General features: G+C 29.1%; 1 protein-coding gene across 5 annotated transcripts in view; it reads left to right on the top strand.

The window, feature by feature from the left end:
* The window catches only part of LOC145293183 (putative RNA-binding protein 46), a 115110-nt gene extending 101486 nt beyond the window's left edge, over positions 1-13624 (top strand). For 2 of the 5 annotated variants that reach the window (XM_080139664.1, XM_080139663.1), the window contains 2 exons: positions 2685-2912; positions 10304-13624. In XM_080139664.1, coding sequence (XP_079995790.1) covers positions 2685-2912; positions 10304-10338 — 263 coding nt within the window. In that variant the 3' untranslated portion in view covers positions 10339-13624. The remainder of the gene's footprint in view (positions 1-2684; positions 2913-10303) is intronic. The other 3 variants (XM_080139665.1, XM_080139666.1, XM_080139668.1) reach the window with 3 other exon arrangements.
* The last annotated feature ends 14124 nt before the right edge of the window (positions 13625-27748 follow it).

Raw genomic sequence — 27748 nt, 5'->3', positions numbered from 1 at the left:
TATAAAAATTGAATTTCAGAAATCTTGCTTAATTCGTGTGTAATGTCTATGGATCAAATTTGACACAAATCTGAAATATTTCAATTACACTAAATAAACTATATATTACCAACATTACATATAACTAGCAGCTGTATTCCAAACTGTACATACAAACATACCCAACTTTATGAGATATCATTTAAGAATTAATTGTACTCTTGCATAATTTGACCCAAATTCTCGTGAATTCCTGTCAAGCGAGGGTATTTACATCGTGGGGGCACAAGTGCTTGCAGTTCGTCAGAGCATTCACCATTAAAATACTTGTAGAACAGGCAGAGGGATGCAACATTTTGTCGGTGGGACAGAGGCTGAAGCTTAAATGACAGTTCAGGACCTATTAGGTTGGAGACTCTTTTGGACCTTGTCTAGGAGCAAGAGACTAGTAGCAGATGCACCAGCCAAATATGACAACAATACTCCATACATGGGAAAATGGTGGCCTTATAGAGGTACAGGATACTTTCGTGCGTTAGTAGCTTTCTAGCACGGTAGAGAGAGCCTACCTTCTTCGCAGCTGTCCTGGCAATACTCTCTATGTAATTATTCCAACTCATGTTTCCTGTGAACATTAAGCCGAGAAGTTTAAAAGAAGTAATTTTAGATAATGAGTCTTTGGCCATTGCTATTAGTGGTAGAGAAGGTTTCTTGTAATTATTGAAGGAAACAAGTTTAGTCTTGGCAGCATTGAATGTGACCATCCATTTTTGTCCCCATTCCACTACAGATTGGAGGTCATCCTCTAGTGTTTCTGAGTGTTCTAAAATTGAGGATACAAGAGTTATGTCCCCTTATTACAAAATTACCTTAGGTAGTTTTGTGATAAAGGGACATAACCAGTTCAGTTTTCACTTATGAAAAAATTGGGGGGGAGGGGGTTTTAAAGCTATTTTTGCTTTCAGTTATAATTTGATGGTACAAGGGGGAGTTGTAGTGGCGACCCCATAAATAAAAAATTATCCCCCTTCCTTTCTCCCCTTCAAAATAAAATAAAGTAAAAACTGTGATACTTGGAAAAAAGGCTACCCAGGCCAAACAAATATGAACACGATGGTAGTCATTTTGGTTGGGAATTATTATAACCGTAAAGATGAAATCAAAATCATTTAAAACTACTTAAAAACACCCAAAAATGATGCAGGTAGATTGCAAATTAACTTTTATTGGCTATGGTAACATTTATTTGTTAAATATTTGATATTCTTATCACTTTTTTCGAAGAGCTGCGGATTGTAAAACAAACCCCAAATTTTGTTTTGAAAACTTGAATTTTGTTTCGAAAAACTTTTAAAATCCTTGAAAATGGACACTAAAAATCTGTACGAATCCAATAAACAGATTTTAAATGATAACTTCAAGTTCATATAGATTAATGGTCATTCCAAATGTAAAACCTATTTTTTTTTTTTACTTTTTTTTTTTAACTCAGAAAGTTGAGTTACAAAGACAGGAGTAGTACCATTAAAATGTGACCTTTTGTGCTCTAGAATATATTCTACATAATCACCACCATTCTCAATACGCAATACAAGAATTGCATCTCTGCTTTTATGACAGGGGTTGCTTTCTTTAGAGTTTCTCATCGTCAATATCTGCAACGGAGAAATGAAACTTTCAGTCATAAATGCATAAGTTCAGTCATCATAACAATATAATTTGCAATCCCCTCTGATTCATTCAGGTGGAATAAAAAAAATAAGTGGCATTACTTTTGGAATGCTCTTTGTACAAGTTGTTTGTTCATATTTCACTGTTTTAAAATAACCCGCAGTAGAGCTTAAGTTATGTATCTAATTAATCACAAATGTTTGTGGGATAGTTTTAGCACAAAAGGTGTTTCTTTGTCGCTAGTCATCAACTTTCTATCTACTGATATTGATTACAACTTTGAAAACTTGTTTAAAACATTTAAATAAAATTTAGGTGCTTATTCAGATTGGCATTTATAGCGATAAATAAAAATGAAGAAAAACTTTTATTTTGTACCTACTTCTCACAGAATGAATATTTTATATTCCAAAAATCACAAAAATTGATCAAGTAGTTTTTTTTATTATTTATGAAAAACAAATTTGATGTTTTTTATCAATAAGTGACAGAAGCCATGTTTTTCTAGAGAACATAATAAGGTGAGAATCATTGATTGTTTTGACAGTTTCCTCGTGCATTAGGGTTGTCCACCAATTCGTTGGACACTTTTTCACCCTCACTGAAACAGCAAAATTTGATGTTCTTGAATAAAAATAAAACTTCTTGATCAAATTGTGATTTTTGGAATTTTTAATCTTTGTCCTGTTATACATACATCAATTTTAAATGCAGCAATAAATGCTAATCTGAATAAGCACCAAAATTTGTTATCAATTATTTTTTTTTTTTATGTAAAATAATCAAACATTTTCATTTTATCTATCAAAATAATTTTCAATAGATTTTCATCTTTATTCAAAACTAATATCAGATTGTTTCCGTTCAGTCCACATCTCAATGACAATTATGTCAGATTGGTTTCTATAAGAAAGGTTTAAATGTTTTGTATGCAATTCTCAAAGTAAACCAATATATTTTGACACTTTGAAAGAAAAACGGTGAAAACAAATCTATATTAATATCTTTAAAGCTGGTCCCCCATTTTTCTGTAGGTTCTGATGGAGCCTACTATGGTTGGCCTGTCCATGGCTACCCTAGTGTTTTAAGCAATGTTTATCAAGGACAACCACTTATTCCTAATACAGCTTTCCACAGTAATGGGATGGTCCCTAATGCTGAACACATCTACTGTCCCACAGCATTTCTGACTACCACTGCACCAATCGTTTCTCTGTTACACGAACCAGTGACTTCAAAACTGATGCATTCTTCAAACACAAGTAAGAATTTTTTTTTTTTTTTTTTTTTTTTTAGGAATAGTTTTATTGATCCTTTTCACATTTTGAAAATTTTGAAATGCTTCTTAATGACAAAATATATTGGCTTTATTAATTGCAAGCTAACATAAAAAAATTGTCCAGAATTCTCCCTCTATTAAAAACAAAAATAAAGAAAAATCTGTATGATATATGTACCCATTAGGGTAGGTTGATTTTCCAATTTTTTTTAAATATTAAAAATCTCACTTACCGAAAGTTGTATATGGATCTATTAAGTATTCATATGAAAAATTAGATCAAATACTTCAATGCATTTTTTGAGCATTTGATATTAAAGATCGTAGACAAACATCTACTGAAAATTCCTTGTTTTTGCAATATCAGTGTGAAAACCAATAATTTTAGTATTAAAATCAGAATGTCTTTTTATTTTATAAAAATGATATTAAATAAAGAAATAATAATAAATCTTGAAATTGAAAATATCCCCCCCACCCGTTTTCAGTATTTGCCTTTTTATCTTAGTAATTCAGTAATTCTATTTGAATACCCTAAAATTTAATTATTTTTGTTATAAGTAAAAATATAACAAACAACTAAAGAAAAACAAAGCACTATTGTAATAGAGCTTAATATATTGTCAAATTGCTCGATATAAGAGCCCTTAGACAAAATGCTGGTCTCAATTTCTGACTCAAAACTTTGGCTGTAATATGTTGATGCCTTGCTTCAAAACCATATACAGTTTTTGGAGCTTTCTTTGTTAATTTGACTGCTCATTCCATACCTTGAAAATGTGAGGATAAATCTGGCAAGTCAATCTTGGTTCCATTTAATAATGCTTAAAGTTCAGATTCAGAAAAGTCTTCCATTATTGGTAGTTAAAAAAATGTCACCATAATGTTAAACCTATTGTGTCCAATGTGTGGCATTAAAATTAATGGTTTTCAACCTGTTCCTAGTTGACTCCCCACTCCTGAAAGAATATAAAAATTAATTGAAGTATTAAAAATTCAAAACTATACTGCTTTAACAATTATGGTGAAATTAGATAAAATCTTTAAAAATTATATTTTAAATTGGAATAAATTGTCATATATGAATAAATATTTACTTAATGGCCAAAATGCTTTTTAAAGCATCTCTTATTTCAACTTCCTCAGATTTAACCATAGAATATAGATTTTCAGGCATTAAACAGAAGGTATTACCTTGTATATTTCTTAATGTGATCTGTTGGATTTTATGAGGCTGCCGCTTGATCCTCTGCATCATATTAAAAATGTTCACTTGCTGATTGTGGAATTTATTATTTCTTTTAATTTCAAACCAAGAAGTGACATACACATTTACAATAAAATTTATTAAATTATGCAGTTTTATTGTGAGCCTTTGAGGGTAGGTATCACAAGTCCATAAACACATAAGTCTGATGGCCAAAGTTAAACATTGCGCTTGGTTTAAAGGACCAATTTTCCAGGAGCCATATCTAGTCAACCTTACCTCTAGAAATACCTTTTGTGTATTCATGAAAAGGTCTTTGGTCAATCCTGTATTTCATCAATTTTCAAAATTGAATCCAATGAATGATATTTGGGGTAAATCAATCATTTGAGGATAATTTCCCCAGAGGATCATTGAATGTTGTAGGGCCTTTTGTGCAACCATCCATGTTTTTAAAAAGGGCCCTGAAAGGTATTTCATTATGGTGTAAAGATTGCAATTGTGTTAAGATTTAAACAAAAAACTTTTTTTTCTAAAATTGCAACCATTTCACCTTCACAACCTATATTTGCATTAGTGCTGTCAACAAGGATAGTCTTGATAGTGTCCTCGCTGTTGAGTTCCTGTAAAACATCCACTATTTGTTCTGCATAAACAGCACCTGTTGCACCACTATTAGGAAGAACTGTCAAATATTTACTTTCATATGGTGTTCTGGTCCCTTAGTTTCTTTTTGTTTTGTTTTTTCATAGTTTTCTATCCATTTTTTCCCCACAATTTCCTTATACTGCAATGTGTCATTCTCTCATCAAGCTTCACATAAATATAGACAAACGTATTGATTTTTTTTTTATATATATAATCTAAGACTTTTGTATTTTTTATTTCCATCAAAACTAATGAAATAGCAAATTTAAAAAATTAGTTTTATCATCTTGTAAATGTTAGTTTTTTGTTATTGTTGGATTTCTTCTATATTAAAAATAAAAAATAAAGTATGGTGTATATGTACTTGTGACAAAACAAAAATGTCATATTCCAAAAATCACAAATTGATTGATCTAGTAGTTTTTTAAAATAAGAAAATAAAATTTTGAGTATCAGGAGTTTATTGTCTCACCTGCCATTTTGAAAAAAAATCACAAAAAGCAAGGGAGATGATTCCACAATAATTCAAATTTGCAAAATTTATGTTGTAATTCCTATTAATAATAATATAATTTATAAAAATAAAAATACTTGATCAATTTACGTGATTTTTAGATTATATTTTTGTTTTGTCATGGATACCATATATATTTTTCTTTGTTCTTGTTTTTTAGTATAGATGTGATGCTGTACAAGAATTTTTTTTTCAGATACTGGATATATTTTTATATTTATATCCTTTAAGCCAAAATATTTTAATCTTTTTTATTTTTTTTATTAAACTAAAAAAAAACCCAAAAAAACTGGACATCTTGATGTCAACAAACACTTGATTTGGTTGACATTAAATAAAAATTTTTTTTTTTATTTAAAACAAGAGAACAGTATAAGTTTTCAACATTTTAATTATGATTTTCAGGGTTTTATATTTTTTACAGAGCATCTACCTCTTCTTGAAATTGGTGACCACATTAATCGTGTAACTATTAAAACCTTAAAATGAGTTTTAATTTGCATTAGATACAACTTTTTGTTTTCAAAGATAAAAATCTATGAAAATAAAAATACCCCCTTCCCCCAAGTCCCTAAAATAATATTGTGCTTAACAATGCTTACGATATAAACTTTATGGACTTTCAATACTTTCTAAAAGAAATGTAAGAAATAAAATAAATATTAAGACCCTCCGCCCAGCAAGGATTTTTTTCTTTTTTTCAAATTGCATACCATTTTCTCTCAATTGTATTATCAAACTACTGTAGCAATATTCGCTACTACAACCATAGTAGCAGCAGTCGCAGAATATAAGTTTAAAATCTGTTTGCCTTGAATGCTTTATACTGATTGGAGCAAATACTCAATTTCGATTGATTCCTTATATTGTGATTTAACCAATTGAAAATAACCTCTTAAGACTAAACACTTATTTGCGTTTAAAGAATGTGTCAAAAATATTCTTACAATTTCTGAGAATTAATTTTAAATCAGTGCAGAATTGGAATAAAGCCAATTCTAACAGTGAAATTTATGCTATAGCAAAACTGGGAATTAAAGACTTTCAGAATAGAAGCCTATTATTTGCTACAAGCGCAGACAGATTTTTACCAAAAGATGTGCAGTCTTTTAAAAAGATGTGTGTTTTTGTATTTTATATCAATTTTAAGAGATTTCAACTTTAACATAAATTATTTAAACTGAATTAATTTTATTTTCCATGCTGATTCACTTTGCAAAAATGAATACTTGCTTTAAAACTATAACTGAAATCCGTGAGTGTTCAAAATCTCCTTTATATAAAAAGCAAATTGAAGAAAAATCCGTATGGCATACATACCTGTGATGGAAAGAAAATATTGTATTTCAAAAATCACATAAATTGATCAGGTAGTTTTATGTTTATGAATAAAATAATTTAAGTGATTAATAGGAATTTGTAGGCATTGCAGCAAAAATATCGCAAGTTTGAATTGTGTTGAATTATTGCCCTTGTTTCATGAGATTTGTTGCGTTGCAAAGTTGTCACTCCTCGATTAGCTATAAAATTTGATTTTCTTATTTAAAAAATAACAACAAAAATATCACAAGTTTGAATTGTGTTGTATTATTGCCCTTGTTTCATGAGATTTGTTGCATTGCAAAGTTGTCACTCCTCGATTAGCTATAAAATTTGATTTTCTTATTTAAAAAATAAGACACTTGATCAATTTGTGTGATTTTTAGAATACAATATTTTCTTTCGTTATGAGTATGTACATCATACAGATTTTTCTTTCTTTTTAAAATATACAAGTAATTTTGGACAAGCACCAAAATCTCTCCTTTGGAACATTATTTCTGTCACCTTTTAACAATTTTTATAAGGAGGAATTTCAGTTATACTGACTATAAAATCAATGTCCTTATTACAGTGAATGTGTATTTCCTTTTCATAACTTTATTTTTATGATAGCCAGATGGTACTATATACAGCATTCTAATTTCTTTGCCTATTAGATCATTTTATTTCTTAATATACATGAAAATTTTCTGTTTTGGTTCAAGAAAAGTTATAAATTATTTATTCAATTGAAGTCTACATTATGACTTTTTTTATGATTGCTTTAATTGTAATATTTGGGTTATTTGGACTACTGTTCTCATTTTGCTTTACAGGTAAAGTACTAGGTAAAAGTCGGTTGTAAATTACACTTTTCTAGAGGTTGAATGTTCAGCCCTAAGTGTGATCAATTTGAAGATTACAATTGTGAATTGAGACTTCTTTCTGGTTGTGGCTGACAAAACAAGAGCATGCTACCCTCATAAATTAATAAAGGGTTTCATTAGAAATTCTGTTCAGATTCCTGAAGTTTGACAAAGATTTCAGAACGTTGCACAATACAATTAGAGAAGGTTGAAGGTTATATCAGCTGAAGTGTGTAAATAACATTAAAGATAAAAACACTAGTCTGAATAATCCAATAAATCTTCATTTGAAAAATTCACGTTATTAACTTAAAACAATTAATAAAGAATTAAGTACAAAAAAAATCGCTTTTTTATAAAACAGCATTCTTATAAGAAAAATTGGTTTTGTAATTGTAAAAAAATAGAAGTGAATTTATGTTTGTATAATATTTTCTAAAAAAGATGTTTTTTTTGTTTTTTAAATCCACTAACGTTCATCAGTCAGCGTATATTTTCTATAACAACTTAAACGAGTTCCATTTATTTATGTGCAAATCTGATTGGATAGGATACATTTTACATGGGCTCATTGGCAATTTTACATCATATGTAGTGAGTTCGTTTATTAATACTAACTTTAAAATTTTTTAAATGATTGCTTTCAAATCATTCAGCTTTTCTTTTTTCCTATTTTTTTTTGGGGGGGGGTCTTAATCCCTGATATCAGTTTAAAGATCCTAAAGAAATAATTTTACTAAATAGAAGCTGATTCTTGTATTTCAATATCTTGTACTCGTCAGTTATATTTTTAGTGAAGTTCAAAACTTATGAAAATATTATTTACATGGTTTTCATTTAAAAAGAAATTTGCAAGTCCAGAGTTCAACCTGATTAAAAATAAATAAATAAAATACAGAAAAATGTTTATGATGTATGTACCCATGATGGAATGAAAATGTCATATTCTAAAAGTTATGTAAATTGAGCAAGTAGTTTGTTTGTTTTTTTTAATAGTAAGTTGTAGCCATTACAAAGCTGATTCTGATCTTGGTAGTTTGAATTGAGTTGTCTCCCTTAATTAAATATGTCAGATTAAGACACATTCTCATTTCCTCATTAAATTTGATTTTTTAGTTAAAAAAAAATAACTACTTGATTAATTTGCAATTTGGAAATATGACATTTTCATTTTGTGACAGGTATGAACAAAGATTTTTTTTTTTAATTTGGTTGAACTCTGGACTAGCACTAAAACGCTGCGAAAAAAAAACAAAAAACAAATTTTAGCAAAATTTTCCAATACAATAAAAATAACGTCAGTAAGTATCAGATAGGTTAAATATAATTTTTGAATTTTTCTTTAATGAAAATATAACATGACAGTAAATGCATAAATCATGATTTCATTCTTAAAAATAAATTTTGGTGCATATTTAGAATCAAAATTAATGCAGAAAAAATCTTTATGCTGTAGGTTCTCGTCACAGAATAGTTAATGTAAGTTTGTAGTCCTTCTCCCCTACAACAATGTCCAGTGAGTGACTTTATCAAATTCGGTCATTCTGGGTCCTGGTTGGTCACTGTGTCTGGAGGTCACTCTGATGAAAATCCTGGGTGTTAAATTCCTGTCCGATGAATCGCCACTTCCCCTCTGTTGTGAAAAGACGTTTGGTGCTGGTCACCAAAGTCTTTATCACTGGGGACCAAAGATTATTTCAAGCCAAAAGAAGAATAACACGTTGACAACAGATAAAGTAACTAATTATTCATTGAAGAATTATACACTAATTCTTCACAAGTTTTAACTTAGGCTCTTAATATTCACATCTTGATAGGATTGTTTGGTAAAGTTCGAGTCATTTTTCAAATTACGTGATTTCAACCCTAAAACTCACTAATGCACTGAGAATCATAGGGGCATAGCTCCTCCAAATAGAATTCAACTCATAATTTTATTTGAGCAAATCAGAATATTGCTTTGTCAATCCCATTTTTTATTACTCCTACAAGTAATTCAAACCTTTTCTTTTTTTCCTTTTTTTCTTTCAACATCGTCACAAATTGATCAAGCAGTTTTTGATTGGGGGGGGGGGGGATCAAATTTTACAATTTTTAGCAATTCAGTATTTTTGACAGCTATTGTCAAGTCTTAGTTGAATGGAGTTGTCTGCCTTTGTGAGTTGTCCATATTTGATTTTAAATAAAAAAATTTTATGTGAATTTTGGAATATAACATCTTTGTTTCATGTACATACATCATAAAGATTTTTCTGTATATTGGTTATTCAAAATAAGTGCAATTCGAAATGACATCTGTTTTTTTTTTGTTTTTTAATTAGTATTTGAAATAGTCAATAGCATACAGTGACCCATTTATCTATAAAAAAAAAACAACCTAAAACAAGCTGACAAAATTTTATTTTATACTTAACTTTAATAACAAACAAAAAATGATTTAATGTGTATTTATTAATCAAATATTTATTGAAATAAAAAAAAAAAAAAAGTTTAATAAACCTATTTGAAAGAAAATTGTAAACAAAACTAGCTTTCACTTAAAATTGAATGCACCTTTTTTTTTAATTGCATTTAACGCAACTTCCAAGAAATGCTTCAAACAAGATCTTCTGCATCTTTGTTTTTTCATCGATATATTTAATTTAAAAATACGCTATTTTATTTATTTTTTTTTTTTAAAGCGTTTCACCTGGTAATATATACTTACGTAATGTTAAGTAAATTTCAACACATTTTTTGTGGGAGGAGGTGGGGTTTAGTTGACAGTATTTTTTTTATTTGTTTTTTCGGTAAATAAACTTAAATTTTGTGTAATAACAAATATTTCTATTTTTCAGTTTTAAATGTTGGTCCTGATGGTGATGGTGTCTGATCCACTTCTTTTCTGTGAATGCAACAAGAAATGAGAATGAATTTTGTTTCTTTCCCGTCTGAAAATATCCTTTATGATGAGTGTTAAAAAGATGTTGATTTAAAGAGGTTTAAAAAGGAAAATGATATTTTGAAACCCATTATCTTTTGTTCTATTATTTTATTCTGTCCTCCATTACATAATCATCTTTTAATACACCACTCATCTGTTTGTATGTGGGAAACGGGTGATGATTTTCCTCCCCCAACAAATAAAAACAATGTTCATTTAAAAAAATAGTAAGTTTATTTATTTCATATCTTTTTCTTTTATGTCTGTGCTTGGCTGAACTCATGAAAAATTTCATGAGTGGAAGTTGGGGGTCTTGCATAAATTTTTTTTTACTTTAAAATTATGTGCACCCTCCTCCTTCCCCTTTCAAATATATGATTTACTTACAAACCACATCTATGTTTTAATATTATATGATCTTCCTGTGTACCCAATGCCTGCATGTATCACAGAACATGGACTTACCATTAACTGAGCGTGGGAATTTTTCATCTTTCCATGTGATTTCCAACACTACAATCACTGATCAACACTTGTCTTTGTCTTGGTGGCATTCACTCTTAGGCCATTACTTTCCATAGCATTCCAAGTTTGTAACTTAACAAGAAAACCTTCCATTATTTCACAGGCAAGTATACATCTCTTCTGGACAACATGTACGGAACTCTCTCGACAAAGTTTCTAATCTAAAACACAAATGAAAACGAGACACTTGGTACAGAGCCCTGATGTACTGTAATTTATCAATTGTAATTCTCTGTTGGTTAGTAACAGCAAAAGTTTCACAATATATACATAATTTTTATCCTTTAAGTTGTTGGTCATAAGTTCATAATAAACAAATAGCCTGAATTATTTTTATGGGGAAATTTTTTTTTTTTTTTTAAATACGTAAACTGCAGCTCCATTTTCTTATGCTTTTTTTTTTTTTTTTTTAAATTTTATTTTATCTACTCTATGGATTGATATTACATCAGTTTTTTGTTTATCTGGCCAGAAGGATAAATTCAGATGATTGACAAAATCTAACTCTGTACACAAAAGGGAATAAATTTGAACACTAGTTGCCAAGTAAGATGTTTGCGTTTGCAACCAATGACCATTTTGTTATTTGCTTTTTGAGACAAAGATTGATAGTTTATATTATTCAGATTAATATTCTGATCTTGGATTTTTTTCTCATACCATTTCAGTGGATTTAACCTTTTTCAGGTTCGTCTTGAACTCTAATTTGTATGAAATTTCAATTTAATTGATGAGAATATCTTCCTTTTATTTCATTAGCCATGACCAGATAGAAGCATTTAGTAATTCGTAATTGTATTCTTAGTATCACCTGTACTGAACCATCAACCCCCAAAAGATTGTCACTTAGAACTTATATTTGTTGCGCTATGGGTCTTTGTCGAAATTCCGTACAGATTCCCAGATTCAATAAGACGCACCTGATGAAAGTCAAAGGTCACATCAGTCGAAACGTTGTGCTAATAACATGCAAGATAAGTACAGTGGTTTGAATGATTGGAATAATCCAAACATTTTTGGATGCAGAATCATTAGAATTCGCCTCGCAAGGATTTTGTACATTTTTCTGGTTTAAAATAAACATTTGATGCGTAAAGTGTTAACCTTATGCTCCAGTTTCTCGTTCACATGTTTTAGCTGTCAATTCACACCATGTACATTCTCTCACTTGTGTTCTTTTGAACAGTTGAACACAAACAAGGAACCTAAAGAAAATCTAGTTGAAATGTATTAATTAAACACCTGCAAGTGGAAAATATTATGCCAATAGAAGCCAGATCACCCAAGAAATAGGCTGACCTTGAAGTACTAATGTTTTCTTGGATATGAGGTTCCTTTGAGATTTTCCAAAAATTAATGTTAATATCAGATGGTGGACCTCATTATCAGTCAGTTTTTATTAACATAGATTAACAGCTGATGTGGTCCAAGTAATATCTATATATTCCAGCTGAAATGGTCAGTTGTGTTTTAGTGCTTCTCAGAAACAAATAGGTCCTTGTACCCTTAACTGATGGATTGTGTTCAGTTGATAGATGTTTTTGTTTTGTAGACTCATTTAGTAGCAGAAAACAAGTATCATTGTAACATCTCTGGAAATAAAACTTTGTTACTTGTTTTTAATTGGAGTTGTGGTCTTACTTGGATAGAGAATCTTTCTATTGCAACATTACATGATTGATGTTAAGGTCAGGGTTGGGATCAAGTACCAAATTCAAACTAGCACAAGTGGATGATCATGGCCTGTGCAGTGAAAACACACATTCACATTATAATACCAGTCTGCATTTCACATATAGTTCATTCAAATTACGAAAAAGAAAATAAATAAAAAAATTATCTTAAAACCAGTCAAAATTACCTTTTTAAAAAAACTTATATACTTTAATATTTAGTGGAGTTTGCTGTTTAAATTTAATTTGATTTGCCCACTTCATAGTGAATTTTTTTTACAAAGGACTGATATTATCCAAAATAATCTTTCTTCTACTTTTTTACTAAACAGCAAACTATATCCAACACCAAAAATTAAAATAAAATGTTTAATTTTTTTAATGTAATTTTTGACAGATTTTTATGGTTAAATGAACCAGACAATAAAGATTAGTTTTTATGAGATGATGACCTTATAATAAAAAACTTTTAAAATAAAATCAATTTTATAATGAATAGAAAAAATAAAACAAAGAAATAAAGTTCAACAGCAAAATTTATCTCCCTGATATGAACTTCCAACAAGAGCTGAATTTTTTGTACAGAAACTCAAATGTATTTACAGAGTATTTTGTTTTATTTTTAATAATCAATAAGCTGTAAAAACAAGTCATAAGTAGAAAATCGCTTCGATTTTTGAGTCCAAGATGAATCCACTCAGCACACATAATAAAACAAACAAGTATTTTTTTATTTTTTAAGTTAAATGATGTTAAAAAAAAGACATTGAACATTTCCATATGACAATACAATCAAGAATGGCTGCTTTTACTTATTAAAAACAAAAAATTTAAAAATTGAAACAGTTTGATGCCATTTTATATTCTTGACATTTCATTCTTTGTGGATTACTTAAAGAGGAGATTATATGCTGTTGCTTTAAGAAAAACTAAGTTTTATTTTAAATATTTTCAACAGGGGTAAACTTGGAGCTGCACAAAATGGACTGAATAAACATCTATTTTCCCAATTAATAGTTTTTTTTGTTTTGTTTTTTTTAAACAAAGGAAAAAGTCTTATAAATTATTTAAATGTCAGTAGTAATTATTGCATTGTACTGCCCTTTATCCTAGAGCAGCCTTTGGATTGATAAATAATGACTAAGTTTAAAAAAAAAAAAAAAAAAGCTGTGTTTTATCCATCACTTAATAATTTGAAATGAACTTATCTGTAGCTTGTGACTGACCCCCCCCCCCATGGCAAACCATAATTTGGTTTAGCAGTCCAATTTACCCCTGCCTTTCAGATATGTTCGAGTAAATAAAGTTGTGTGCTTTTTGAGAAAACAATCCTCATTAAATAATGTCAATAAGATTCCAATATTCTCTTATTTAGCAAATGTTATAGTGGTGGCGGGGAGTAACATTTCAAGTTTTATTGAAAAAAAAAATTTTTTTTTTTTTTTTTTGCCTATTTAGAATTAGACCTATCTATCTATACAGAAAAATCTTTAATAAAAATCGTGACTTACAAAAACGACTTGATTAATTTACATAATTTTTGGAATATGACATCTTTGTTCCATGCCGAGTATGTATATCAAAGATTTTTCTGTAATTTAGTTTTTTAAAATAAGTTTAATTCTAAATAAGCAGCTGATTTAAAAAAAAAAAAAATTATTTATGATGTTAAGTTTTTTTTTTATTAGATTTTTTTTATTTTTGTTTTTTATTTTTAAAATGTTTTTTAAGTCTACATACAGTCTTGTATGCTCTGAGGTCATAATTTGTCATGAGTGCCATACATGACTGGTTGAAGTTGCTTGATAGAATTCTTGCAGAACATTTGTTATTTAGATATTTAAACATTTTTTTTCCAATTATTTTATTTTTATTTAGTACATTACAAAATATGCTAAATTTCAGGTTCTTGTCCAGAGTTCCTTAAAATTTTTTTAATCTGATGTACATACCTGTGATGAAACACAAATATCATATTCCAAAAATCACATAAATTGATCAAGTAGTCTTATTTTAAGATAATCTAATGAGTATCTGAGAAGTAACTGTCTCACCCGCCATTTAAAAAAATGTGATGAAACAGATAACTGAACAATAATTCATACTTATTAGATTTATGTTGCAATGTCTACGAATTAAGAGTAATCGCTTAGAAACAATTTCCTTTATAAAAATAAAACTATTTGATCAATTTACATAATTTTTAGAATATGATATTTTTGATTTTGTCACAAGTACATACATCATACAGAATTTTTTTTTTAATATAAGGGAAATTCTGAACAAGAATCAAGTTTCATTTTAATTTATGGTGTTTCTTAAAATCTTAACAGTTAGAAAAGTTGATGATTTGACCACACCTACACAATTACATTTGTCCTTTTTAAAATCAATAAAATGTGATGTTTTAAATGTAAAGAAACATACTGAAAACTGTTTTTCAATAAATTTAAACAAAGCCATCAGCTTGATTACATATGACACAATCACATCAGGTCACCAAAGTTGAGTAAAATAAGGCCTGACCAGTACCAGATGAGTGACCATTTGGGACTAAGATGCTGAATGTAGGTAAATGGTTAGGTTAGTTCTGTTGCTTTCCAATGTGTGTTGTGGTGGTGTGCATCCATGTGAAAAGATTATGGAGTTTGCCAAACTCGATCTCGACTGCAATTGCAAAATGATGATTGTGATTGACAAAGCTAAGAAGAAGACTAGTAATAGTTATTAGTAAGAGAAGATAACTGACTAAATAATGGCTCAAGTCTTAAAAGGGGCAAGAAAATATTAAAAAAAAAAAGAAAATCTACATTTTTTTTTTTAATAAATAAAAGTACTTGTTTGTTTTCACTAAAATTTGAAATGTTACTTTTCGATGCATTCACAATACTGAATAATATAAAATTAGAATTTTATTTGCCAAGGATTGTTGTGTCAAAAAGTTTCTCCATTTCTAAATAATATAAAATACTTTTATATAAATACAAAATATCTGTTAATACTTGATGTTTAGAAATTTTTATTTTTTTAATTCAAAACAACAAAAGAAAAAAATTGGGTCCTTGTTCAGAAACCTCTATATTAAAAAACAAACAATGAAAAATCTGTATGGTCTACATACTCGTGATGAAACGAAAAATGTCATATCGCAAAACTCACATAAATTGATCAAGTAATTTTATTTTTTAATAACAAAATCAAATTTTATGAGTAACCAGAAAACAATCTATAAAAAAAAGGGAGGGAAATAATTCAACATAATTCAAACATGCAAGATTTATGTTGTAATGCCTACAAATTCCCATCAATCACTTTCTTTATCAAACTATTTGATCAATTTACATAATTATGAAATATTTTCGTTTCATCACAGATATGTACATCATATAGATTTTTCTTTATTTTAATATAGAGGGAATTCTGGACAATGACCAAAAAAATGTATACATATTTCTGTGTAATCTAAATATTATCAAATTTGTTTATATTCAGTGGAAACTGGGATGAAGTTCTCAGTAAGAGAAGATAACTGTCAGATTAAAAAAAAAAAATCCTCTGTGCATGTGCAGCAGTTTTTGCTAAACTAGAGAAAGTGAGAGGGAGGGGCATGCTGAAGAGAGGAAGCAGCAAATATGGTCATTTGTAGAAAAATGTTTGATAGTCAACAACTATTTATGGAAACTTAAATTTAAAACAAAAGTTGAAAATATCATTGAAAATTGAATTGATTTAAAGCAATGACTCTAAGATAGTAATTTTTTTTCAGTTATCTGTCTGACCAAGTGTTTGAATAATAATATTGTGAATAATTAAGAATTTTTCCTAGCATTCGATTACCACCCATTGAGAATCTTAAGATAATGTTGAGCATCTCATTTATAGATCATTTTATATAAGATTTTTCATATTAATAGCATACTAAATGCATTATTTGCGTCAAGAGTGTTATTTGCCGAACATTTTCCAATATCGAACATGGTAACTGAAAAAGGTTGGAGGTTACATCAACCAAAACGTTGTATAAATGACACTCAAGATAAGGATATTAGTTCAATTAATACAAATAATCAATTCGCATCTCAAATTCAGAACTTTAATAAATGTTTTGAATTCTTGAATAACATGACAAAAATAAGCTTACTTTTGTTAGTTCACAAAGGAGTTGTCACCATTTAGTTGAGGAGTTGGCATGGAAACAAAGCTCAACTTATGGTGATTGGAGGGAGGGGGGACAGGTAATAGAAATGTTAAGAATCACCAATTTAAAGTCACTACTTACAGCTCAATTCAATTTTCTGGAAACCTACGATTGATTATTAGTTGGATAACATATTTGACTACATTTTAATAAATTTATTTCACATGCCTTACAGATATGACAGATTTTTGTGAACAAAATGGCTAAATAAGAGATACTCCAAATATTTAGGATAAAAAAAAAAAAAAAAAAAAACATTAGCCATATCACAGATTCCTGTAGATTCAAATAATACTGAAAGGATAAATAAATAAAAAAATGGTGCTGTTGCAGTAAAATGTCATAGATTTTATTTAATTTTGTTTAACTATGATAATTGTTATGAAATGTTAAAATGTTTAAATACTGATTTTTAATGTAATTGTTTGGGGTTAAATAGATTTTTTTTTTTTTTTTTTTTTTAAGAAAATAATGAAGAGTTCATGACATCAAATGAAAGAATAAAGCATAGTTTATTTTAACTGAAAATTGGGGTTCTACGCACAAAAAAATGTTTCTTTTTTTATTGCACAATTAAAAAAAAATATACTTAAACTCAAAACTTTATAAATTGCTTAAGTCAAATTTTTTGATACAATTTCTTTCTTTGATCTTAAGAATCAATCTTGCTTATATATATATATTAAAAAGAATAAACATAGTGAAAACTTTGTTTTCCTAGAGTCAAAAGAACATTTGACTAAAATTAAAGTTGTAAGAAAAGTAATAATAAAAAAATTGATTAAAGCTAGAACTCAAGGTTTTTGGTTGATATATCTTTAAGAATGAAACGCCAATGGATAATATTTAAAATAAATAAATAGTTACAGAACTAAAGGAAAACAGATAAATAAATGATGAGGAAGTACAGAAAATATATATATATTAAAGAAACTAGAGGAAAATTATTTTTTTCCTCGCTCTTTGAAAAGGCCTAACTTTGTGACAGCTTAATTTTTTTTTTTTTTTAAGCAAAAATCTTCGCATAGTTACACTAAAAAAAAATTCCAAAACACTAAGGTGGTGTTTGGAGCAGGCCTTGCATACAATGTAAAAAAAGTAACCTTCAGAGCATGTTTCACCACACAATTTATAATCATAGAAGTACTGATCAATGAATAACTCATAAATTGGTGAGCACCCGGATGTGCTGTGTAAACACATCTATATGCCTTAATATATTTCTTTTCATCCCCTGTCACTTGCAGGGACACGTGCCACTATTGACTTCCAAGCGTTGAAAAGTATTACCAACATAACCTCAAACTGATATTTGAATTTATATATCACTACACTTTTTTCTAGTGTACTAAGTACATCTGTTTCTGAAAGGCTGAGAAGTGCCAAACACCATATGGTGCTGTACTGCTTAAAAACAAAGGGTGCTTGTTAAAATGGTTGACAGATCGATTTATTTTTTATTTATTTTTTTTTGTGTTTTTAAGCAAAAACAACAGTACTTACTTAATTGTCCAAAAATAGTAATATATCCAAAAATTACAAAAATTCATTAAGTAGAAAATTATTTATAGTTAAAAGTAATTTTACAGAAAATTGGAGAAATGGCATTTACCCTAAATGTAAGCACCTTGAAGATTGCAAATATAGGGGACACACGTATCTTCCTTTTCAAAACTAATTGCCAATGTTTCGTTTTAGCCAATAGTGATAGACCTTTTTTATTAAAAACACAAGAGGAGTTGTTTTACTCTGAATTTTTAGATATACTATTTTCAACACGACAATTAAGTTCTGTTGTTTTTGCTTTAAACCGCATATTAAATAAATCGATCTGTCAACTCTCTTAACAACAAGATACAACAGACCTAATTTTATCAGAACAACTTTCACTGACAGCCAATAAGTTTCCAATTGACTGCACACTTAGGTGAACCAAGAAAAAATGTTGGTATTAAAATTTCGCAAGTTTTCAGTGAATACCTTCAAAGAAACCATTAAAAAATACTAGTTATCCTTTTTAATTCATCTGTAAGTTTGCTCGCTGTACAAATCATAGAAGCGCTATAAACCAAGGTCTTGATCAAATTGGCAAAGGAATCCCAACTAATATACAGATCCATAAACATCAGTTTCCTATATATAGTAGGGGTGAAAATGATCCCTGTTCTTTCTAATAAAACTTTTTTTCCTTTATTAAGGCATAGTCACTACTACTAAGTTAATTAGGGAATGCCTAAAACTTGGGAACATCATGATAGTTAGACAATACAGAACTCCAAAAGTGTGATAGTCATACATATTCATTCACATAGTTGTAAGGCAGCACGTTTGGGATTGCAAAACAATGTGAAAGTTGGTTGCTGACACATCTCTGAGCAAACACAGATGTGGTTATGTAGAGGGTCTAATGTGAATGTATATCATTGCTGGTTTCGTTGGTTCAGTTGCAGCACAGGACGATATTTTAGCATTGTCGTAGAGCAAAAACCATGAAATATTCTGTAAACAACAGATGCAACTGTTATATTCCGAAGAGTAGAATACAGATCTAATCCAAGCAGATTATATACTCTAGAATACTAAGAACAGTTTAAAAAATAAAAATAAAAGGCATTCTGGTCTTCCTCCATAGTGAACTAATTATTTGCTGGAGCATATTTAACTTAAGGAAAAGTAACTTGACTCATCGTTCACATAATGCCAATAACAAAAGGTTCTAAAGGTTCTAAGAATCTGAGTGAACAGCAAAAAAAATTTTTAAACATAAAACATCTGTTAGGAAAGTAGCCAAACTTGTTGATATATTGAAAAAGCTGAAACTACTTAGTGACCAGGTTCATAAGCTTCAGGAAAATGTTCTCCAGAAAAGTGGGAGGAGTTAACGTGCTACGATAAAGCATATATCAGCACATATTTGAATCATTTCATTCAGAAGTACATTTGTGAACAAGCTGGCAACATCAAAAAGGTTTAAAAAAATTTTTTTTTTTTTTTCATATTACAATCCACTTCATGCATAAATTATGCAAAACAGAAAGTATCATTAACTTAAAGTTTTTCTAGTACAGGATCAAGGATGTCAGACAGCCATTTGGCCAGCTCATGTCAAGGAAAACCAAACACGAAAAGAATAAGTCTCAAGAGAACTCCATCCCCATGGATCTTAGGTAGCCCATAATCACAATGATTCAGAACTTAAAATTAAATTTTCTACTACAAAAGAATCTTTATATCTTTTTTATACTGATATATATATTAATATAAATTTATTTATTTATACAACCAGTTTTAGCCACATATATGCATACATGTTTCAGCTAGACCATATTTAATGTCGAGCTTCATCAGGTCACTGACAGAAAATTCAGAAAAGTGTCCTGATGAAGCTAGACTTTGAGTATGGCCCTAACTGAAACCTGCAAAAATATTTGTATAAAGAAATTAATACTAATATATAGCTAAACTTATGGAGTAAAGCTTCATGGATTAACATGTATGATTTAACAACCCTAGAATATCATACATGCACATCTACATATATATTCACACAAAAAGATAATCAAATAAAAAATAACTATAACAAATTGAAAATCGTAAAACAAAATCTTAAGAACTGACACTTCTTTCCTTTCTCAAATTATCTCTATAGGTTATTCATATACCTGATAATCACTTCAACAAAAAGTGTACTAGTTAATATTGAAATTTGATTTTATGTGTACGGTGATTATATTATATGCTGTTTTTTTAATGTTGAGCACTTTAAACTCCTAAACAAGGCAAAATTATATATATATATATATTACACATATACACACACAGTCATCCACAGACAAACTGATTCACTGTATCACATCTCTTCAGTGCGGCTAGACCAGCAACATCCGTCTAGCTACAACCACTATCAATCTGTGCTTTAATCTAAATGCAAATTCCATGAACAAAGTTTCTTTCCTAGAACTGCACACTTGTGGAACTATTATGCTGACCTGTGTTCAAGCCCAATGTAAACAAGTTCTTATTGAGCCATCCCCTTAAATAATCAAATTATACCCAATTTAAACAACTAACGATTAGAACATTGTTGTCCGAATGGCCACCATATATTCATTAACACTTGTCCTCAAGTGATCTTTAGGTCTTGATAAGTGGTGACTTCCTTGTATAAAAAAAAAAAAACTGCTTCAAGCTAGGATCGAAACAACTGCCTAGATGACAGTTGACGCTTCTACCCCTACGCCATTTGGCTGTTAAGTAGGTAAGTGGAATTATAATAAACATTGCCAAACACTGTGAGCTCCATTTGTTTATACACACACACTTCTTACTGATAGCATAGAAAATATGTACAAAAAAAAAAAAAAATCATATGTACTATAATTTCTCCATTAGTAGTAAGTGCCATGATGTAAGGGGAAAATAGCTGACAACTAAGTGATCTAGTGTTTGGATTTCGAATCTCAGTATAAAGACACTTGCCATGTCTAGCTACACTAAAGAGTTGTGATATGTTGAAATGGCCGTCTGTGGATGGCATGCACGTGTGTGAGTATTTTTTTTTTTTTTAATTTGCAAGGACTAAACTAATTTTTTTGCAAGATGCTTATTTAAATCTATCTTCAGAACATTTTTATTCCAAATTTCTTGTATTTAAATAAACAACTCAAAAACGGAAAAGACTGCCTAAAATAAGAAGAGCAGTTTATTTGTTTATATCTTATGTTTAACGCACTTTGCAAATTAATTTTTTTTTTATTTAAATTTTTTTTTTTTTAAACAGTTCACTGAAATTTTTAATAGTTGAACAATTTAACTTTAATTTTCAATCGATTGCTGACAGTTATTTATGTTTTTGTTTACTTTTCCATTTTTCAGCTCTTAAATATAACATGAAATCTTCACACAAAGTAAAGAAATAGACATTTTTTACAAGCCTCTGAGGCAACAAAATCTAAAAAAATAAACACTAAAAAAAAAAAAAAAAAAAAAAAAAATTCCATAGCTTACATTTTCTATCATTTTGTAACAGTTATTTACTGTAAATTTTATTTCCACCCCTTTTTTCTTGTTTGCCATACTGCACAATTAACAAAGAATTTAACACTTAAATATTTTTCAAGAATTGAACGCTAATAATTTTTTTTTTTTAAGGAAAATCGCTCCATACAAGGCATGGAGCCACTTAATATAAGGAGCTAAGAAAAAAAAAAAAAAGAAACAACATACTACTTCAGAATCAAAAACTAGCCAATGATGGATAGATTCTGGCCCAGAAAATAATTCTTCCCGTCTTTGTCCGACACATCACTCATAAAATTAATTTTACATTTTTATCATGATATTTGACTCTTTACTCTGTGCGAGGCAGGAATTCAATTATCTACTGTGAATTAAGTTTAGAAACTTAACAAACTGTAAGTTGATCTTTTAGCTAAGAGCAAAGTGTAGTGTTTGTTCGGATGACACAATCATTTTTTCATCCATTAGTGAAGTAGAAATCCTACACTGAGGCCTTTTTTTTATTTTTGTTCCAGCTCAGAGTTCCCCATTTTAGGGAGCTACGTTTTCCCCATATTAAGAACCGACCTTTTGTTTCACTCTGCTCTCGTGGTTAGGTTAATAAATGAAAACGTGTAAAGGATATTTAAGAATGAATTAATGTTAGAAAAGAGACCCCCTCTCTCTACTAAAAAAAAAGGTTAGAAAGTTATTAAACATTTTTTTTTTTTTTTTTTTGATTAGTATGATCTGTTGCTTATACTAAAAAATTTTTTTAAATAATTTTCACTATGTGTGTTTGTTCTGCATTTCAACTGAAAATAATATTAATGATTGATTTTCCATTCTGTAGATATTAATACTCAGTTTTTAAGTATTTACTTTTCTGGTGAATCTCATTTTAATTGACCACATTAAACAAAATCATAATAAAATTTAAAACAAACTTATGTTGTCTACCTCTGAAAAATCGTTTTCATCCATTTTTTTTCTTGGTTAATTTGATCATTAAAATAAGAATGACTATGATAAAATTCAGCAACATAAATAGTTATATAACAAAATTTAAATTCATATTAAAAAAAAATAAGTGCATACATTTTTTTTTGAATTGTCTACAAAAGTAAACGTAAAATAATGTGAAGATCTAGCATTGTTTCTATTTAGAAGAGATTTTTTTTTTCTATTTAGAAATGAAATTTTTATTTTATGCAGAGAAACAGAATATTAAGAATATTGTTCAGAAGGGTAATTGTTACAGCAAATAAAAATGGTGCTAATTTACAACCACACACAAAACAATAAAAAAAATGAGAAAAATGCCTTATTTTTGGTATAGATGTTTCAATACTATTAGAATCTCAGTACATATTAATAAGTATTTTTTTTTTTTGGAGTAATACATAAAAGGGTATTCATTACTATTACAAACAATCATTTCAAAAGAAATACAGTTCTGAAATTGTTAAAACAATTTATTTTGATTTATCTATTTATCTGTGAACTATTTACATTAAAAAAATTTGATATTTAAAAGAAGTTTTTAAGTCATTACAGTAAGTAGTTATTGAGCAAAATAATCTGCAGTAGCCATTTTGAATCTAAGTACATAACCAGAGTATAAAGGCCAAAACTGCAGAAGCCAAGAATTTGGCCTTTACCCGCTTTTGTTCCAGTTACGTACTTACTTTCTCCCAAGAATAAAAATGTCTAACACAGATAGGTCCTGCACTATCAGCTGTTTCAACCTCTGTCCTATCACATCACTGCAGTGCTCCATCCCTGTTCCTGTTTAATGGAATATGTTTTAATGAACTAATAGCACTTGTGCCCCCCTTAACCTACATACCCCTGAATAACTTGACAAGCAGCAAAAATCCCACCCCTACACTACAGAGATCCCTAGATGCCAGAAAGTCTTCTACTCTATTAGTTTCTTCTTCACACTGCTAAACTTTGGAATTTCCTCCATATTTCCCCTCATTCCTGGACTGTACTAACTTGCAGAAGTTTAAATGTAATGTAAACAAATATCTCACTACCCAACTCCATATAGTCCTCTCTTAGGCACAATCTCAAATAGTAACCTCGTAGGTTTCAAATGACAATATGCCTTGTTTAAAGTGAAAAAAAAATGCAGATTATTTTAATCAATCACGGTTTAAGTAAAATAAACTGGCTTAAAACTTCTTTTAATAAACATCTTTTTAAACCTTTGGACCATGACCCAATTAAGCGATAGTTAGCTAAGTTAGTAAAGACAACAGACAATTATCAAAATTATTAACATATTATTAGAAGACTGAAATATCAGTGGTGTTGTCTTTTTAACAATATTGCTAGGGCTGATACATCAGGGTTGGAAGGGTTAATGCAAATAGGTGACAAATGATTAGGTAAAATAAAATAACTTGTTTTTGATGCATTTTCTAACTGTATTTCTGGTTATAGTTGACTAACATACTTCCTAACTTTTGGTGCGTCTGCTACCGGAAGCAGTGACAAGGCAAATCAGTTCCTTCACTTTTATTGTTCTTCAGTATTTGTATTGTGAAGCGATTTATTGAAATGAAATACAAGAAAAAGGCATTATTGAAAAATATACAATAAAAAAGAGCGTGAATGTTTTCAATAATTCTTTAAAAAGATTTAAAAAAAAAAAAAAAAAAAGCACTGCTTTCAATAATTCTAAAAAAAAAAAGAAATAAAATAAAATTAAACTAACTTCAATAATTCGTAATTAAAATAAATCCAAAAAACTTTTCAATGCTTATTAAATAAAGAAGATTGATTGGAAAAATGTAATAAAAAAAAAAAGTAAATGACAGGGAGATATAGGCATGAGTGAAAAAACGAAGGAACTGATTTGCCTTGTCACCGCTTCTGGTAGCAGACACGCGAGAAGTTAGGAAGTACATGAGGTGACTTTCAAATTATTCACGTCAATAATAATAATTACTCAAAAGCATTTCAGTCATGTTTGCCACTATAAACTACAGCAGCACAAAACAGTCAATATTTTGAAGTTTCAGCTACTGTTGAGTTATTACTTCATTCACTCTAACATTTATATTTTCATACATGTGTATACATATATATTTTACAATTCAGCTAGCACACTATTTCAATGATTAAAAAATGTGACATTGTATAAAGAAAATTTCAAGAAAAAAGATAAAACTTTGATGTAAAATTTTGCTGTCCAATTTTGTGCCGTTTCAGAGTTCAAAAACGAAATTTAAAGTCCATTTTTTTTTTTTTTTTTTTTTTTTTGGTTTTGGTAAAAACTAATCTGTAAAAATGACTTTCAGTGTTGAATATAAAATTGCATAGAAAAGTATTTGTGAATAAAAAGTTATGAAGATCTTGAGGACTTTTTTCTCTCTCTCTTCAAAGGCACCGGAAAGATTTAATTATAAATTAATTTGTTTAGTTTTTACAAGGAAACTGGAGATTTGGAGTGTCTGCTGTTATTTTTTTATTTTTTAAGGGAGGTGCTTAAACATTGCTTCAAAGAAATACACATAAACGAGAATAAGCATTTCTAGGGAATTGAATTAAATGTTTTAATTATTGATTCATATTTCTTTATTAAAATTGGATCAATAGCAGTGCACTAAAATTTAAAGCGTGTTGGAATATGAGTAAAAATCTTTTCTTTTATGTACATGCAGATTTGTAATTTATACAGTTGATTTATAATTCCTAGTGTTTTTGTTTTACTATTTTTTCACATACTAATAAAAGGTTTTATGATAAAAATCCATTTTTTTTTTTTGTAAAAATACAAATAAATATTTAATCATACAATCCCAAGAAAAGGGCAGAATGAAAAAAAAAAAAAAGATAAAAAGACAATTCCTGAAGATATTCTTTTTTTTTTTTCTTTCTTTCGTGAGTACTAAGCAAGGAATTATGGTTTCTGAAGCCAAAGAAGCATTTAGTATAGAATCTATTTTCTGATGCTTCAAAAGATTTTCATAAACAAAGAAGCTTGATGATATTTTTAAACCAACATGTAGGTAGAAAGTGAATACTTATGATCCCAATCCCCTGTCTTATCCTCCTCTCTCCTTTCCCAAAAAGTTGTGGAGGTTTACAGTGAAACATCAGTATATATATCTTGGATCTTTAGTAAGCATAACTCCTTAATCTAGTAAGTTTAGAAGAAAAATTCCACAACCACCATTTTTTTTTTTTCGTGGAAATTTGAAGGAAAAACAAAATAAACTCAATTGTGAAAAAATATCTATTATATTTGCAACACTAATCTGATAGAATTTAAAAATATTGCTCAAATTATAATTTGGTTGCGGGATTTTTGTAAATTACACTACCTTCATTTTTTTGCATGGTCAATTTATTAATAATCTTATTAATTAATCTTTGCTCCTGTATGATACAAATTTTCTGATATTTAGCTAATTGTAAATTACTGATTTGAAAAGACATTTTTATCAATTGTGCAGCTAAATATTCAATACAAGACTGTTTCGATTAAATCTTCAGGAAATGTTAAGATTATAAAACCAGTATGCCATCTCTCCAAATAGCTTAAGATTTTATCAAAATATTTTTAAACCGTTTCGATTCAGAATTGATTTTGTTTTTCTGAAAATATTTCTATTATTGGTAAAGGAAGGCAATTTACGACGTCAGTGCTCAATACTAAAGTAGAGCAAGTAGACTACAGAATCTACTTTTGTATAAGTAGCATCACCTGAAGAGGTCTCTACTGACTTGTAACTGGCTGGCCAAAACAAGCACATGAATGTGTAGCGACATATAAATTTTTATCTAAAACAAATAAGTGTATATATATATATACATACACACGCACACTTTTTATTCTTCCTGCTGACTTAATATTTAAATGAAATATTTAATAAATAAAATTAATCTATATATATAAAAGCGAAAATGTATGTATGTACGCTTTTCCTCGATGTCCACAAAAGGCTTCTTTCAGAGAAGCGCTTGCTCGGTTCACAACTTCTTAAAACTTTTTATATCATCTATAAATTGTAATATCTCAGAGTTACCCACGGAGCTCGCCTGTCTATTTAATTTTATTGACTTTCAAACGTTAATTATTCGACATTTTCCGCATCGGCACGCGTTACATTCGGTTTTCGGTATAAAAAAAAAGCGAAACTCGACTCTATTCACAGGCCGAAAGCCAGTTGTCTCAAGAGAGCTAAGTAACGTTTGTTCACTGTCGACTTCGTCATATCAGACTGTTGCTTTCATTTCGCTCCTCCTAATAAACAGGTAGCGGATTTTTAAAAACAAACCGATTTATTCACCTCATTCAAAACTGTCCCGCACAAAATCGTAACTGCTGAATACCTATCGCCGTCACATCAATCAAAAACGCGCACCTGTTTTTTTTTAAACACTTTACTATTTTCCAACTGCGCGTCGTGAAGGCTTCGTTTTTTTTTCACATACCCCCAAAAAACACCCGGGCAACGCCGGGTACCCCTCGCTAGTAATTAATAAAAGAAAAATACATCCCAAATAAAAGGGTTGCTGTAAATAAACAAAGGGGAGGTAAGTCCATCAACACTCAGACAAGCATAACAATTAAATACCACAGAATCGCTAATAAAAAAAAAAAAAATAAACAATAGATCTATCACACCCACACACATATATAAGAGGATGTGTAGATTTATTTGAATTTATTATATATATCCTTTGACTGCTAGCCTCTGGAATTCCTTCCCAGTATCAACATGCATAAATTTAAATGTAACTGAACAAATATCTTCTTGCACAACTCTCGACTTGGGATGCCCTCTACAAATATATCCTCTAATTCAATAGTTCCTTATGTCTCAATTTATTTATGCCTTGTTTGGGGTAAATAAAAAAATTTTTTAAAACTTTTCGTAATATTAATCGGTACCATTTCAACAAATTTAAATCTTTTCAAGTGAATGATCACACTATTTTATATATT

This window comes from Euprymna scolopes, chromosome 14 (assembly GCF_053919585.1).
Source record: "Euprymna scolopes isolate OS-2025 chromosome 14, ASM5391958v1, whole genome shotgun sequence".
NCBI lineage: Eukaryota > Metazoa > Mollusca > Cephalopoda > Sepiida > Sepiolidae > Euprymna > Euprymna scolopes.
Note: the sequence above shows the minus strand (reverse complement) of the source record. Positions and strands in the feature narration are given on the sequence as shown.